Source organism: Tachypleus tridentatus, unplaced genomic scaffold (genome assembly GCF_004210375.1).
Source record: "Tachypleus tridentatus isolate NWPU-2018 unplaced genomic scaffold, ASM421037v1 Hic_cluster_2, whole genome shotgun sequence".
Classification (NCBI taxonomy): Eukaryota; Metazoa; Arthropoda; class Merostomata; order Xiphosura; family Limulidae; genus Tachypleus; species Tachypleus tridentatus.
Genome location: NW_027467782.1, coordinates 17,043,769 through 17,059,871, shown reverse-complemented (window position 1 = coordinate 17,059,871; position 16,103 = coordinate 17,043,769). Strand labels below are relative to the sequence as shown.

Here is a 16,103-nt window from a genome sequence, read left to right as displayed (position 1 = left end):
TTTTAGAGTTTATATTTAATTTACTTGAACATAAACGTAAATATTTAAATTACCATGTAAGTTTCTGACAACCCAATAATATCAATGATACTGAATTTAAATATTTTGTGCAATTTTGTAAGTATCAATCACATTTGTGTAACTGTATAGTGTGGAGATAAAATCCATCTTTATTTCTCTTTACTCTAGAGAGAACATTAACAATGGCGGTTTTAAATTCGTTTATTAATTCTATTTTGAAGAAAAATCAGGTTGGTTTCGAGATTTTCCAATGATAAACGTGTTTTGGCTGTCAGAATTTTCAATAAGAATAACAACGTTTTCCTTGAGATGTCCTTGTTTAGTGTGAGATTTAACGATAATAAGTTCATCATAATTTTTCACATGTCTATCAGACAGAGGTCGCTGTATATATTCTTCAATGGCTTTTGTTTGTTTTAACTCTGGTGTTCCTCTTTGAAGATGTAGAATATAGTTATGTTTAGTGGCGCAACACTCAAAATTTGAGCAATAATTTTACTATAGCATGCATAAAAACAAATAAATATTTCTATGAAAACTATAAATTGTGAAATTGGTTTTAGTTATCTCATAAATGTTTTCTTGAAACTAGGAAAACTATCTCAACCATTGTTTCATGTAGTAAATAAAGAATGATATACAGCAGACAATAGCTTAAATACTGTTTTCCATTTATATTTTACACGTTTACAAAGGATAACTAGATTGTTTATATTATTACCTAGACACGATGAAAGTACAGTTATAATTAAATGTCAAGTGTTCCACTCAATTTATTGTTATATAAATTAAACATAAAAAGTTATGTTATCTGAACTCCAAATGACTGGTTATTTACTTCATGTTACAAAGAGAAGTAGTTTTCAAACTGTCTTATTTTTTGCAACTTTGGAGTAAATCACGCACTTAATGGTGCTTTAAAATATTCAATAATTCATTATCAGTAGTAGTAGTATGTATGTGAATGAAAAATTACGAAAGGACATTCTGATCTTTATGTTTTCCAGATGTTATTAATGCTATGAACATTAGTAAAGATAATCAGACTTATCAGACATCAATGGTATCGAATACGTGTGTGTAGGTCTATTTTGGAAAAAAGATCTCATTCATTCAAACGACTCTGAACATTAAAGATTCTCTGAACGCATCTTTTTTCAGTAGTTGAGGGTAACCCAAGGTACTAACAACATTGATTTTAAACATGCAACATCTGTTTGATATTGTACACGTAGTTTGACGTAGTGTTCATTATATTAAAATGGAATGTTTTTAACTGTAAAAATGTAAAATTACTTGAACCAAATATTAATTATAACGTAAGATGAATAAGAAATTAATTGAATTTCGAACCAAAGTATTCCTTTCTTCAAGGTCGTTTTCATATATCGTCTCCAGGGTTGTTCGTTTGGTCACTTTTTGCTTTCTTAGTATATTAGTTTTTGTCTTCTTAACGTTCTTTGTAGGGACCTTCTTCTCACATTCAGTGATCAGTGGCATAGCCTCCAATATATCCAATTCATTAGTGGTTATCTTTTCAGCATGAGGCTGTTTGTGTAAAACACGGTTTTTCAAAACATTCCCGAGTTTTTTCTTTCCAGTTGTAGAAACAACAAAGAACGCTGCACGATCATTACAAAAAAGTAAATAAATAAGAATCACGTGTTTCAAGACCATTAAAATACATATTATTATTAAATAAGCTATGGATAATGGGTTACAGATATAACTATAAATGTGTTTCATGCTTAACCAACAAATAATTGTATGGATTCTTTAGACAAGTGTATTCAGTTGTAATGTTTCGACCCATGGAACGTAGTACTTCACATGAACCAAAATAATACGTCATATAAAGGTGGAGATCTCAAATTAATACCTTGCTTGAAATTAGATCTATCAACATAGTGTGTCGTAAGAAGACAGATACATGAATATAGTACCTCACATGAAAGCAGATGTTTCTAACAGCAGTGTGAATACAGAAACCAATATCTTCAAATGATTATTCCCTGTGTTCCACATACTTTAATTATAAAGAAATTGAAAATAACATGTAACTTACCACAAAGCAATAAGACATATCGAAATGAGTGCTGTCCACCAAGCATATCTTGTAACTGTAGATTTTGAAACCGAGGGGAGCGTAGCCTTCAGAACCACTTCAGTTGGATCTCAAGACAGAGAGTCGTATTTAAAATCAGTTTACTTACTCTACCGATTTCGTTAAACAGAAAAAAATCTTCAAATGTAAGTTAACAATAATAGTAATGTGCATAATTCTTTAAGCCCAACAATAATCTTTATTTAACATATTTAAAATTTAAATTCAATAAATACGATATTTATTCATGACGAGAAATCCACTTGAAATGAAAATGTATCTCAGAATGGCTGGTATGGGTATTAACACTTTTATTTATAAGCATAGAATAACGTTTTAAAACGTTTATACATGTACCAGTCGTTGTGAGATATAAATACGATATTTCTTGCATTTATAATGTATTTTCATATTAAACAGCGCCAGGAATGGCCAGGAAGGTTAATGCATTCGTCTCGTAATGTGAGGGTCGCGGGTTCGTATCTCCGTCGCACCAAACATGCTCGCTCTTTCAGCTGAGGGAGCGTTATTATTTGACGGTCAAATCCAGTATTCGTTCATAAAAGAGTAGCCCAAGAGTTGGCGGTAGGTGTCTTACCTCTAATCTTACACTGCTAAATTATGTATGGCTAGCGCAGATAACCCTCGTGTAGCAATATATATAAATGTAATTGTTAACTATTTTACCAAAACAATACCACTTTATCATATATATGTTTCTATGTAAATATAAGATTTTGAGAAAGAAATATTAACATACTATGTCGTTACAACAACTGTTGCCACCTCCTGGAAAAGCTTTTCCGAAAAAAAGGAAAACTGTTTAATACACTAAAAACCATGGAAGTAATGAAGAAGTGTCTTATTATAACAATGTGTTTTAGACATTTATTTACTCAGTGTTAATTTTTATTGTCTTATCAACGAGTTTATTATCAAAAAACAAATTTATTGTATCAAAACTACATTATATTAAAAGTCTTTCATCTATTTGTGTTTAATGTGAACAGTTTAAAGTAATTGAGTATCACATATACTTACAGCACCTGTCAGCATCTCTACGGTATCCTCGAGTACAGTTGAGATTCTCGGCTGGAACATACACTGGGGAAAACAACAGAGAGTTAATATTTTTATTAGCACGTTTTGTGTCACCGTTTGAATTTTAAGGTTTTTCACAATGAGCACGACGCACTAGTTATAATATTAAAAATAAATAATGTTGTAAAATAACAACATTAATGTTACTTTTCGTGAGAAAAATAAAACGTGTCAAAACAGTTTCTTAACAGTATACTTTTGTTTCTTCATGTACTTCCTAATGGAGTTCACTTATGAAACCAATCACACAAACTTGGAAGTTTATGAAATTACACACGATCTTTTTTTTATTGGTACATTTGATTTCTGTTGGTGTTTCCCTTGTAAAATTCTTATTTGTCACAGTTAAACGTAAAAGGGTTGTCATTGTTTATGAAGATACAGGTTCTTTTAGGAACATTACGTTGGTAAAATGCATCAGTATATGATTTTGAGGTGTCTTGCAAGCAACAAAATATCAAATAATATCCTTATAATGCAGAAGTTCAATGAAATGCATTCCGAGTAAATTTTTCATTTGAAGCTAATAATAAAGCAAATACTTAATTTTTTGTGGATTTATCAAGATAAACAATATTTGGATCTAACACCCCTCGCTGTAAATTTAAAGTATTGTTTATTCAGAATACGTTCTCAAAAAACAGTTTGTAGATATGGTTTGTGTCTTTACAGTTTATAAGATTTTTCTTCAGTATGCAGAAGTTGAGTTCATCATATCAAAATAACTTTGGAGCCTCACCACTTCTCTCTACAGATTTTCTATAATCCATCTCGTCTCTGATCACAAAGAAATCCACAGTTACTACATCAGTCACGTGACTGGTATATCTGTGTGTACAATAACATGCATATCTATTGAATTATTCAGCGGGTGATCTCGTTCCCAGGTTGAGATTTTTTTTTTTCTGCGTACTGTCGCCTGGGACACTTAAGCGGTTTTTATCTCTGGCGTTTGTGTTCGTACGACTTGTTGCAGGTCTTCGAACCAAAATTATTTTTCGATGATCTTAAGTACAATAAATATCTTTGTTTCTAAAATTAAAATTCTCATTTGAATATATTTTCATTATGTGGGCATACAAAGATTTACATTGGAAAGGTCTGTTACATACCTTTCCCAAAAGTAACCAATTTTCGGTTACATCACACCATTTAAGAAATGTTAAGCTATGTCATAAACTTGTTCTGATAAATTCTGTTCTACCATGACTTTATATCAGATTGAGTCACATTATATGCCAGGTTGCTTATTCAAAACTGTTTTGGTATGGCTTACTAATCCCTATAAACTGTAAAGTATTATTGCTATGAACATCAGTGGCAGTCTTTCATTAATACTGTGTGTTTATTACAGGAGTACCGATAAGATTACGAGTTCGTCTTCATCACTGCCCTAAAATAGCTCTTTTAGGGCATCTTTAGCATCAACTAATGGAATGTGATGCATCTTCTAAGAGTATATTATGGCTGTCAATATCAACATCTTCAAATAATATGTCGACCCACTTAGCATCTTGGAGTTGGGCAATATCACCCATTACTGGAGTCCTGATTAGATGTATTAGTATATGGACGAACAAAGAGTGTAGTATTGATGATAACATTTAAAGTAATTATATGTGGATATGTTTACCAATACTTATTCATACCACACTTCAACATCAACATTTCCTCTCATTAAAATTAAGAAAAACTGATTTCATGTTATCTCTAAAGTAATAATTCCTCGTCAGTACTTTTAACATTATTGTAATAATCTCTTTTATGCATTTATATTTCTGAGGAACCCACTTGAAGCTAATAAATTTTGCATACATTCTACAATGGGCAATTTAAACCTTTTTATTACAGAATTCATATATAGTTCGACGTTTCTAGGTTATAAAGCAATGAGGAAGGAGATTTGAGATAACGGTGATATAGAGAAACCTCAGTCAACAACACGATACTCACCCAGTTGTGAGTTTTACTTAAATTCTTGTAAAAAATAAAGCAAATACAATACTAATGTCATTTATAAAATACTTTATGGCAACTTCCACGTATTTTACGTCAGAGAAACAAGCCCGAAACTCAAAACAACATTCATGTAACACAAAGAAATACAATCTCACGTTTTTAAATTTAACAGTGCAACTCAAATATATATACTACATGTAACATTTAAATTCCAAACAGAGAATCCAACATCATTAGACGATAAACCAAATAATTCCTTGTAATACAAGAGCAAACACACGTTAAACCAATATAAAGAAACACTTTTATATCTATATTAATAAACTTCAGTAAATCTTGTTCGATGTATTATAATTTGAAGATGATACTTTTAATTTACAAGATTTTATAATTTATAAAATATTCTGAGAGCACAAAGAGTAACGCAGCTAGTATTAATAGGAAATTACACGAAGGTTGTTAAAACTATCATATCAAAATAAGACAGTTCAATTATCATTAAATTATCATTATCATTCATTATCGAATTTTTAGTGGTAGTTAAACTATATTTCAAATGTTTTACAAACGATAATTAATGACAGAATTAATTTTCATTTTTATTTGTATGAACATCCGGCTTGGTTGTTTATTAAAACATAATACGTTGATATAAACTTTTCATTGTGAAATAATTAAGTTAAAAATGATACTATTGTCATCTTAATCTTACGTATACATGAGCAATATAAATAATTTTGCAGTCAATACACATATTGAAACGAGCAAATTTGCACATTTTCACTAACATAAGGTCTGAATAAAACAACATATGAATCAAGATTTATATGTATTTATACTAAAGCTATAAAAATATTTAGAAATTAGTATTTTTTCGAGATTTGCGACTGTAAATCCCTTTCACTTATCAGCCCCCAAATATATTCTCACATCGTGTTTTCGTCATACGCTTCCAAGTCACATAAGCAAAGTTTGAAGACAATAGGCCTTTTCCATTTACTTTAGGCATAAGCAATTAGGAAAAAACATCTTGTGCCCAGGAACAAGAAAGGGTAAAAATTTTCTTACATAGTGTGATATTACATATACACAGGTAATTATTTTTATAATCAATACACATGGTGAAATATCAAACGAAAAGGTTATGGCTGAAAGACATTTAAAAGCAAGATGGACGATATCAATTTAGATGTTATTTCGGTTAAATAAGTGTCGTTTAATAAATGAAAGTATGGTCTACAAAAAACTTTGAGTTTACCTCTGACATCATGTTTGTAATCACCTTCACGATTTTTGCATGTGTAAATTCCCGCGTCTTCAAACTGGATGTTGGTTAGCACTAATTTGCCACCGCATTTTATTTGCGTTCTCTCACTATTAAATAACTCGTTCATTGTGATTTGAGTACCAAATAACTGGTTCTTCTCTCTCTCTTTTATGAGCTTGGTTTGAACATATTAATGTAAGAGTAGAACCACGTTCAGTTTCGTAGATGAATTTAATAACTGAAGCAAGCAGGAAACTACCGAAAATATAAAATAATTGAGTGTAATTAGCCATTGAAATCTCTCTGCACTGTACTCTTTGTAAGTCACTTTCTATATTGTTTCTAAGTGAAATATCAGTGTTACTATGCGCATAAAGTATTCTTGTTTGAATGACGTCATGAACTGAAGTAACATTGTGAGGTAGAAAAACGTTTTACTATCAATAATGATTACAAAGTTTATTGTTTTCTGTGGTGCGAAAGACGCTTGAACTGAGAAATTATAATAAAAAAACTATTGTTCTCAGATGTAAGAAATAAATTTTATTGTGTATGTACAAGCAAGGAAAGGAGGTGAGATCAAGCATTCTTGTTACAGAAACTGGAAGAAGTCTTCTAGTACAATGAAATCTGACATAATTGTAAAAGGATTTCAAAAGTCAGAAGAGATGCATAAGCTCCGATATAAGAAAATGATTAATGGTGGTGATTCATCTGTACATAGAAAAAATATGGACTGTATGTCTTATGACAGGAGTGTAGTACATAGAAAAAATATGGACTGTATGTCTTATGACAGGAGTGTAGTACATAGAAAAAATATGGACTGTATGTCTTATGACAGGAGTGTAGTACATAGAAAAATATGGACTGTATGTCTTATGACAGGAGTGTAGTACATAGAAAAAATATGGACTGTATGTCTTATGACAGGAGTGTAGATAAAATAGAGTACACAAATCATGCTGTAAGACTATATAGAAACACTTTATTCCAAATAGCAGGAAAAAGTGCAAAAAACTGCAAACACTTGAGCAAAAACAGAATATTGAGATTTTAAAAATGTGCTCATAGAGCTGTTCGCCATAATGCACAAAATAGTAATTCTTTAGAGGAGCTGAAGGAATATTTAAAGAATGCACCCTACCATATATTTGGAAATCATAGGAAGTGCAAATCCTATTACTCTTCCCATGAAGACATATCTGACATCAAAACAAGCTATTTGAATAACATACCTTATGAAACGATATTCTGAATAATGACTGCTGGTGATGCATTAGTCAGAAAGGCTCACCGTCTGATAAGTAATTGAACAAGTAATTTAGCAGAGACTTATATGCTTCTTGTGGCAAGTTTTATCGGTGACAAACAGATTCTAGAAGGTGTTCTTAAACTGCGTTTCGATATATATGTCTTGTTTTATTTAAGATGTAAAGCATCACCGGCCTTGTGATTTCCTTTTGTTGTTGTGCATGTCTTCAAACAAGTTATATTTTTATATGTTTATATTATGAATCAATCTTTACGTTACGAATGTTTGTTGTTGTTTATAAATGCAAGTATTTTTAGTGTAAATATAATTTTAAAAATAATTGCTTTTTTACTTTATCAGAGTTTACAATATTGCATCACAACACAAATGGCTGTATTGTTTACTCTGATATATTTTACAAAGTTACACAGTTTAACCTCACAAACAGTTTGGATTTATGTTAGTTTTCATCATGTAATATAAAAATTATAAAAAAATACATTAAGAAAATAGTTTATAAATACTTTCAATATCCTGTAGTTATTTCGTTGTATTATTATAAATAATAATATTTTTAATTAAAAATAATCACAAAAAATTGCAAATTTCGATCCGTTTTGAACTTATTTGGTTCAGTGACGTCAGCGGAGCTTTTCCTGGAAACTTGGCTTGTTTGTTTCTGACCTTCGCGCAATCTACCTGTGCTTGTCGTCCCTAATGTAGCAGTCTAAGACTATATAGAAGGCAGCTAGTCATCATCACCCACTGCCAATTTAGTGGATTACTCTATTACCAACAGATAGTGGGATTGACCGTAATTTTATAACGCCTCCATGGTTTAAAGGGCGAGCATGTTTGGTTTGTTTGTTTGTTTTTGAATTTCGCACAAAGCTACTCGAGGGCTATCTGTGCTAGCCGTCACTAATTTAGCAGTGTAAGACTAGAGGGAAGGCAGCTAGTCATCATCACCCACCGCCAACTCTTGGGCTACTCTTTTACCAACGAATAGTGGGATTGACCATAACATTTTAACGTCCCCACGGCTGAAAGGGCGAGCATGTTTTGGCGCGACTCGGGCGCGAACCCGCGACCCACAGATTACGAAGCGCACGCCTTAACGCGCTTGGCCATGCCGGGCCGTAAAATCGAAGTTTAATACGTATCAGCATGTTTGGTGTAACGGGTATTCGAACCCGCGACCTTCAGATTACGAGCCGAACGCCTTAACCACCTAGCCATGCCACACCAAGAAACCTTATTTACCAACTAAATGTTCTAAATAAGACATGCATGTAATTGTTTCGTGTCTCCTGGAGCGTTTCTTAGGTTGTTAGGGTAGGGACACATGACTGCTATAGTTAAAGTTATCGTTTATAAAACAACTTATTACATGCCTAATTATGTATTGTTTGTCAAGTCCAGATTTATATTTCTCTTGAAAATTGAACTTTTTCACGTTTATCTATAATAGTGTTAGTTTCCAGTGATCTGTAAGTATATTATGGCACGTTAGTTTACTTAATTCTGTGTAGAATGTGGCCTTTCCTAAAGGTGATAGTATTTCTTGAATATGTAAAATGAAACTGATATCACCAATCACCGTGTTCTCACTATGCATACAAAGTTGATATTTTTACATACGTAAATATATATGCAATAATAAAAATAATAGTTTTTATTGCACAATAACTCTAAAGCTAAAAAGCGTGTGTGAATACAACTAAGAAGGAATTAAAAATAGGCTTCGTTTTCTGCATGGTAACAAACTCTGTTGATAATTGCTTACCGGGCAACATACCTTTTATGAGCAAAGAATTTTACACTAACTTTCTTTATTTGAAGCGTTTTCAATTTATGTTATAAGGTCCATCTAAAAATATAAGTTTATTATATTCAAAGTGACTGACTGTACAGTATCTTGTGTGTTGATGAAGTTATGTAGGCTCATGTATCGCTGAACTAAATATCAGAAAATAATATGAGGCGTTAGTTTCTCTTTTTATGTACTCAGCTAAGATAATTTGTAATTCAATAACATAACTTTAGCTTGACGATATAATATTTATTTTGCAGATAAAGTATATCTATTGTAAAGAACAACACAAACTACAAAATACATAAAACCGAAACTCATACTTCAGATAATACAGATCATAACGTTATGAAACCAAGAATACAAGAACATATTACTGGACAGTTCTCTGTAGATCACTAATAAACATGAAGATCAGCAATCTGACTGTGTTGTTTATTAGTGGCAATTACTTTTATTGTTACTACTTTTACATTTCCGTGGGTATTATGATTGGCTTGTTTCCATTCCAGAAAATTAGTTTACTTGTTATGGGATACTATAATTGGCTTGTATGCATTCCTAAATATTAGCTTGACCAATTGTTGAGTAGAATTCGAAATAGCAAGCGAGTTCTTATAGGAAGAGTTAGTTATATGCGTGTCACGTGATATTTTATCAATGCAATAGAGATAGTACTGTACATAGGCTCCGCCTTTAAACTGGATCATCCGACTGATTGAAATATGACATATTCATGCTTTAATGCCATCTATTGGTGTAAATTAGTAATAGTTCTCTCTGGAGGAAAACTTTAAGAGAAAATATGAATCTTAGTTTGCTTTGTGGTTTTAAAGGTTACGTTAAGCTGTGCCTGTGGATAATTTCTTTAAAGTTTTTTAATTTCATTTTTATATTGTTATTTTAGTGTATTTCTATTCGTTATGCTCGTGTAAGTTTCAAACTTGATTGCATTTGTCCCACCGCCAGACGGCTTCAACAGAAGCACTCAGAAAATAGAAATACATTACAACACTATGATCAACGAGCACACAGGTGAGTGCAGTTATACTTACTAATTCAAGCAAAAAACTGAAGATGTTTTTAGAAGACATCAATTAAAGTAACTTACGTGTAATGTCAATCATCGCTATTCGACTTATAATTCATAATAGAAAATGGAAATAGATTGTATTTTAGAAAGTTGCAGACACCTACAAAACTAGATTATAAACACTCTCCCAATCCACTTCAGAATATTTAGAATTATTACCACTGACTTATCACTATAGCAAGAACGAGAAAAATATATTTTTTTAAATCTTAACACAAAAGCTACAAAAACAGAATAATTAATCACATTAATTAGATGAATGTTACTATTAAAAACTGTTCCATTCTTTTACATATTATACTTTAAGGCATTCTTCAAAATTAGAACTATTAATTATTTTTATCCTAACAATAACTGTACAATAGATAATTATTTTTTATATGAGGAATTGCTGTATTTTAACTGCAGTAAACTCTCATTGTTTCGAAGTCGCTAGAACCGAACTGCATGTATCGAAGTGTCGGCTTGTAACGATGTATAATTATAGTCCCTAGGGTGTGAAAAGCATCAATATTACATCCTTTGTATCGAACCAGGTACGAAGATATTTATTTTTCTCTTCTTCCCTAAATTAATTGTCACCGCTGCCGACCACCCGCTACGCCGCTAGCAAGTGCAATTAGTCAGTCTCCGCGCAACAATGTGTGGTGCCACCATCAAAATCTTACACTTGAGAAATAGCGGACTGCAGATGGGGTAGTAGATTAGCCTAGCAATGTTTTTACAACAATTATGGTCAGTAACACTTTAAACCCCTGCCCGCCCCAACTCACCCGCCCTCCCAGCAAAAATTAGCTTAGATATAAAATTTTCAGATTATGGCTTGAGTATATTATGCCTGGGCAGCCTGCATGCTGTGGCCTATAAAAGGCTAATCACAGTCAAATTAAACAGATCATTAATCATTGATCATGGCGAAGCGCAAGCTTGTATCGATAGAAACTAAAATTACAGCAATAGAAGAAGTTGAAAAAAAAGTTAAAACAAAAACAGAAATAGCAAAAGCATTTGATGTGCCTCTGAACACTTTGTCAACATGGTTGAAAAATAAAGAGGCCATATTGTCTTCTCGAGACAACTTTTGTCCCAATAGAAAACGCACGCGAACTGCAAAACATTCTGACCTAGAAGCGGCATTGCTTCTGTTGTTCAAAAATGCTAGATCAGAGAATGTTTTTATCTCTGGGCCTGTTATGCAAGCAAAGGCAAAAAAACTTGCTGATCAAATGGGAATCACTGACTTTTGCATGAGTGATGGGTGGTTAACCCGATTCAAAAAAGACACGACATTCAATTTCGTACGATCTGTGGTGAGTCTGGTAATGTAGAACCAGAGCAAACAAACCAGTGGACATCAACAACACTGCCACGCCTGCTAGAAAACTACAGCCCACGGGATGTCTTCAACGCAGATGAGTCTGGCTTATTCTTTAAACTTCTGCCAGACAAGTCCCTTGTTATCAAGGGAGACTCCTGTCACGGCGGGAAGCGAGCGAAGGAGCGGCTGTCTGTTTTGGTATGCGCCAATATGGACGGCACCGAGAAGCTTCCTTTACTTGTCATAGGTGAGTGTCAAAAGCAGGTAAAAATATTTTCCTGTGTTTTCTTTAGAAGTTGTTATTTTATGATTTTCTTCAGATTATTGACGTGTAAATGTTTCATTTTTAATTTCAAGACATTAACCATGTACATTTTTTTTTTTTTTTTTTTTTAGGAAAGGCAGCAAAACCGCGTTGCTTCAAAGACGTCAAAATCCTGCCAACACCATACAAAGCCAACAAGCGAGCTTGGATGACCTAAGATCTATTCACCGAGTGGCTGAGAGAACTTGACCGAAAGTTTGTGCTGCAGAAAAGAAAGGTCCTTATGATAATTGACAACTCCCCCGCCCACTCCAACCCCACTGGATTTAAGGCCATCAAGCTGGTGTTCCTGCCTCCCAATACCACAAGCAAGACACAGCCCATGGACCAAGGCATCATCGCCAATCTAAAACATCATTACCGCACCCTACTGCTACAGCGTCTTATTAATTCAATAGACAATAAAAGTGTTTTCACTGTGACTGTGCTTGAAGCCATGCGACTGCTACGCTCTGCCTGGTCATTGGTAAAGCAATCAACCATAGCCAATTGCTTCAGAACTTGTGGCTTCTCCTCTCCAGAGCCAGCAGAAAACAGTGAGGACCCCCAAGGATGACATACCATTGGACCAGCTCTTGACACGGCTGAATGACACTGGGTTTACGGTGGATGGCACAGCAGAGGACTACGAGACTGCTGATAATGATCTGATCACTAGAGCGCCCCTGACAGACAGTGATATTGTGGCCATGGTGCAAAATAAACAGACACCAGAAAATGACAGTGAAGATGACGACAATGAGGAACCCCCAATCCCAACACATTCTGCAGCTCGTGAGATGTGCCTGCAACTTCAGAGATATCTTGAACACCAGGCTAACGCAGGACAGTTTATCTCTCAATTAAACATGATGGAGCGTTTTGTAACCAAGTGCCAGAGGGACAGCAGTTCGCAAAAAAGCATTGTGCAATATTTCAAGTGACTCCAGTTAGACGTTCTTGCTGGTGTTTGTATCCTGTACATTATAATTACATATGTCTATATTATGAATGTTATTTTTTTTACAAGTGCTGTTAATTGTCCTTTTGAAATTCATTAAATGTGTTTTAAGTGTTTACACACGTGTGACTTCTGAGTCTTTAATCCAATTACCGGTACTGCACCAGCCGTCAGTTTTAGGGCCTACCATTACCAGACTTGGCTAGTGAATGAAAAAAAAAATCCTTTGTAACGAACTTCTTTTGTAACGAACAATTCTCTTTGGTCCCTACGACTTCGTTACAACGAGAGTTTACTGTATTTTTATCTCAGGAATATCTGTGTTATAACTATTAGTTATTTTTTTTATCATGGGGATAACTTATTATAGCCAGTAAAACTGAAATAGAAACCTGTATAACCCGAGCGTTCACGAGAGGTGGACCTTATTTTTTCTCGGTTAATCTGGGAAAGGCTTGTATAATTGAACGAGTTATATATAAAGATTTAGTTTAGTAACGTCATACAGGTCATTGAACTTTCCGGGAAGTGTTTATTTCACTGTGTAGTGTTGTAAGCGTCCCACTTCCCGTGCTGTGTGGCAGATGTCTTATCTGTATATGAAAAGGTGTTGGTGGTATTTTAACTTTGGATAAAATATGTGTGTGTTGTTATAAACTGTGTTTAGGTGTTTAAGTAAAGAAAAGTATAGATAACACCTGGAGAGTGATTAATAAAGATATGTTATATAAATCAAGTATAGATAACACCTGGAGAGTGATTAATAAAGATATGTTATATAAATCAAGTATAGATAACATCTGGAGAGTGATTAATAAAGATATGTTATATAAATCAAGTATAGATAACACCTGGAGAGTGATTTATAAAGATATGTTATATAAATCAAGTATAGATAACACCTGGAGAGTGATTAATAAAGATATGTTCATATAAATCAGTTTAAAAACAAGAATTATTTCATTAAAAAGTAAGTGCAGAATAAAGTTATTTTTCTGACAGAGATAAAACTAATGGAGATCACTGATTCCTGGATCTAGATTAATTTAGAAACGTTGAACAGTGTTTAACTTGGTAACCCAATATGTTTCTATTTATATTACTAAACTAAATATTTATATAATGCTTGTTCAATTATACTGGGCATTCCAGATTGCCCCTGAAGAAGAAAGGTCCATCTCTCAAAAGAGCTCGGGTAATAAGGGTTTCTATTCCAGTTTTATTAAGACTTCTTGGATCTGCTTGTTTTTAGCGCATCATGATTGTCGCCATTATTTATCTTTTATTTTACAAGAACCCTTATAATAACTATTAAGTATTTTACAGCCTAGGAATAACTGTATTATAACTGTTAGTATTTTATATCCTACGAATAAATGTATTATATCTGGTTGTACGGAAATAAATGTCGCTTTTAAATTGCGAAGTTTTAAAAAGTATAAACCATTGTTGTAAAACATGCTTTAATCAAAGTGACAGCGATTTGCTTCAACACATTTTTGTCAACGTGTAACGATGTTGTTTATGTCCCTGCTGTACAATTCAGAGTCTCTATGGCCAATGAACTTCCTGAAAGCTTCTTCTGCAGCTGTTTGGTTTTGAAAGCATTTATTGTTCAAAAATTGTCAAAGTGCTTGAAAAAATTAAATTCTGTAAGGTGAAGGTCTGGGGATTAAGGTGGATGAGGCAGAACCTCGATTACCAATTCGTTCAATTTTTGGAACGTCATTCTCAACAGGTCTTATAATACTGATTTTGTTGGCTTTCAGTTAGTTTGTGCGTAACCCACTTATCCAACATTTCGTCTTTCCAATCGTGCTAAGATAGTTGACAATGTTTGATTTGCTTGTGTCTAGCTTTTCTGCAAGCTCACGTACTGTTGTGCAAGGGTCTGTCTCAACTGCTTCCCTTAATGTGTTTTTATCTAAGAATGGCTTCCTTCCACAACCTTCGTGGTCTTCAAGACTTTTATCTCAGTGTCGAAGCCTTTGGAACCAATGCCGAATTGTGCATTCAGTAACAGATCCATGGCTGAATGTCTGATTGATGCTCCTATGTAGTTTCGGTAGCTTTTCGTCCAAGTTGTAAAGGAAAATCAGGCGATAGTCCTTCTTGTCCATGCTGCCTCGGATGTTGCGAAACTTCCTCTGAATAGAGATTAAATAGCAAATAATTAAGACACCTTACAAGCGACAAATGTTGGATTAAACCAACCAACCAACGATATGCTACTCAATATTCAGCTTCTAAATGTCACCATGATAATTCGGTGAGTTGTTTTTTTAATCCTAGGATTAACTGTATTATCATCCTAAGCTACTTTTAACTCTGTACATTTATGGATGAATAATGTTTTACTAGTTGACGAAATTAATTACTTTTAATTACAGCAAGCTGAGCAGTTTGATGTTCTGGTCAACTGTGCAGGAATGGGGTCAAAGCAGCTGTTCGATTACAAATACTTGACACCGATGCTCGGACAAATAAATCAGGGTCGTTCTATGACACTTTTGTTAACTTAGAAGGTGGAACAGTGAACAGAGAAAAAATATTTCTACTACAGATTTCATTTAGAAAATGAAAATAAATTATTGGTAATCCATATATGGTAAACAAAATACAGTATAAACGTTTATGTTAACACCGTTAGACGAAGTTGTTTTTTTGTGTGTTTTTTTGCTTATGTATACCATGATTTCACGTGCATAATTACTATCCGTTGGCTATTTCTTCAAAATTATGATGTATTGTTTGTTTATGAATTTCGCACAAAACTGCACGGTTATTATTAATAGTAATTACAAATGATGATTTACATACAATAGTTTTACAAACTTATAAAGAATACTGAGTTTTGTATCTGGTCTAGAACTGAATCTTTTATCGACGTTCATAGAGAACGAATAA

General features: G+C 33.3%; 1 protein-coding gene across 1 annotated transcript; it reads right to left on the bottom strand.

Annotated features, from left to right (window-relative positions):
* Window positions 1-231: 231 nt before the first annotated feature.
* LOC143243310 (uncharacterized) lies at window positions 232-2,196 on the bottom strand. Its single transcript, XM_076487160.1, has 3 exons — window positions 2,087-2,196; window positions 1,375-1,643; window positions 232-495 (listed from the first exon to the last, which is right to left on the bottom strand). The coding sequence occupies exons 1-3, from the start codon at window positions 2,130-2,132 to the stop codon at window positions 232-234; spliced, it is 579 nt and encodes a 192-aa protein (XP_076343275.1). The 5' UTR covers window positions 2,133-2,196.
* Between the last annotated feature and the right edge of the window lie 13,907 nt (window positions 2,197-16,103).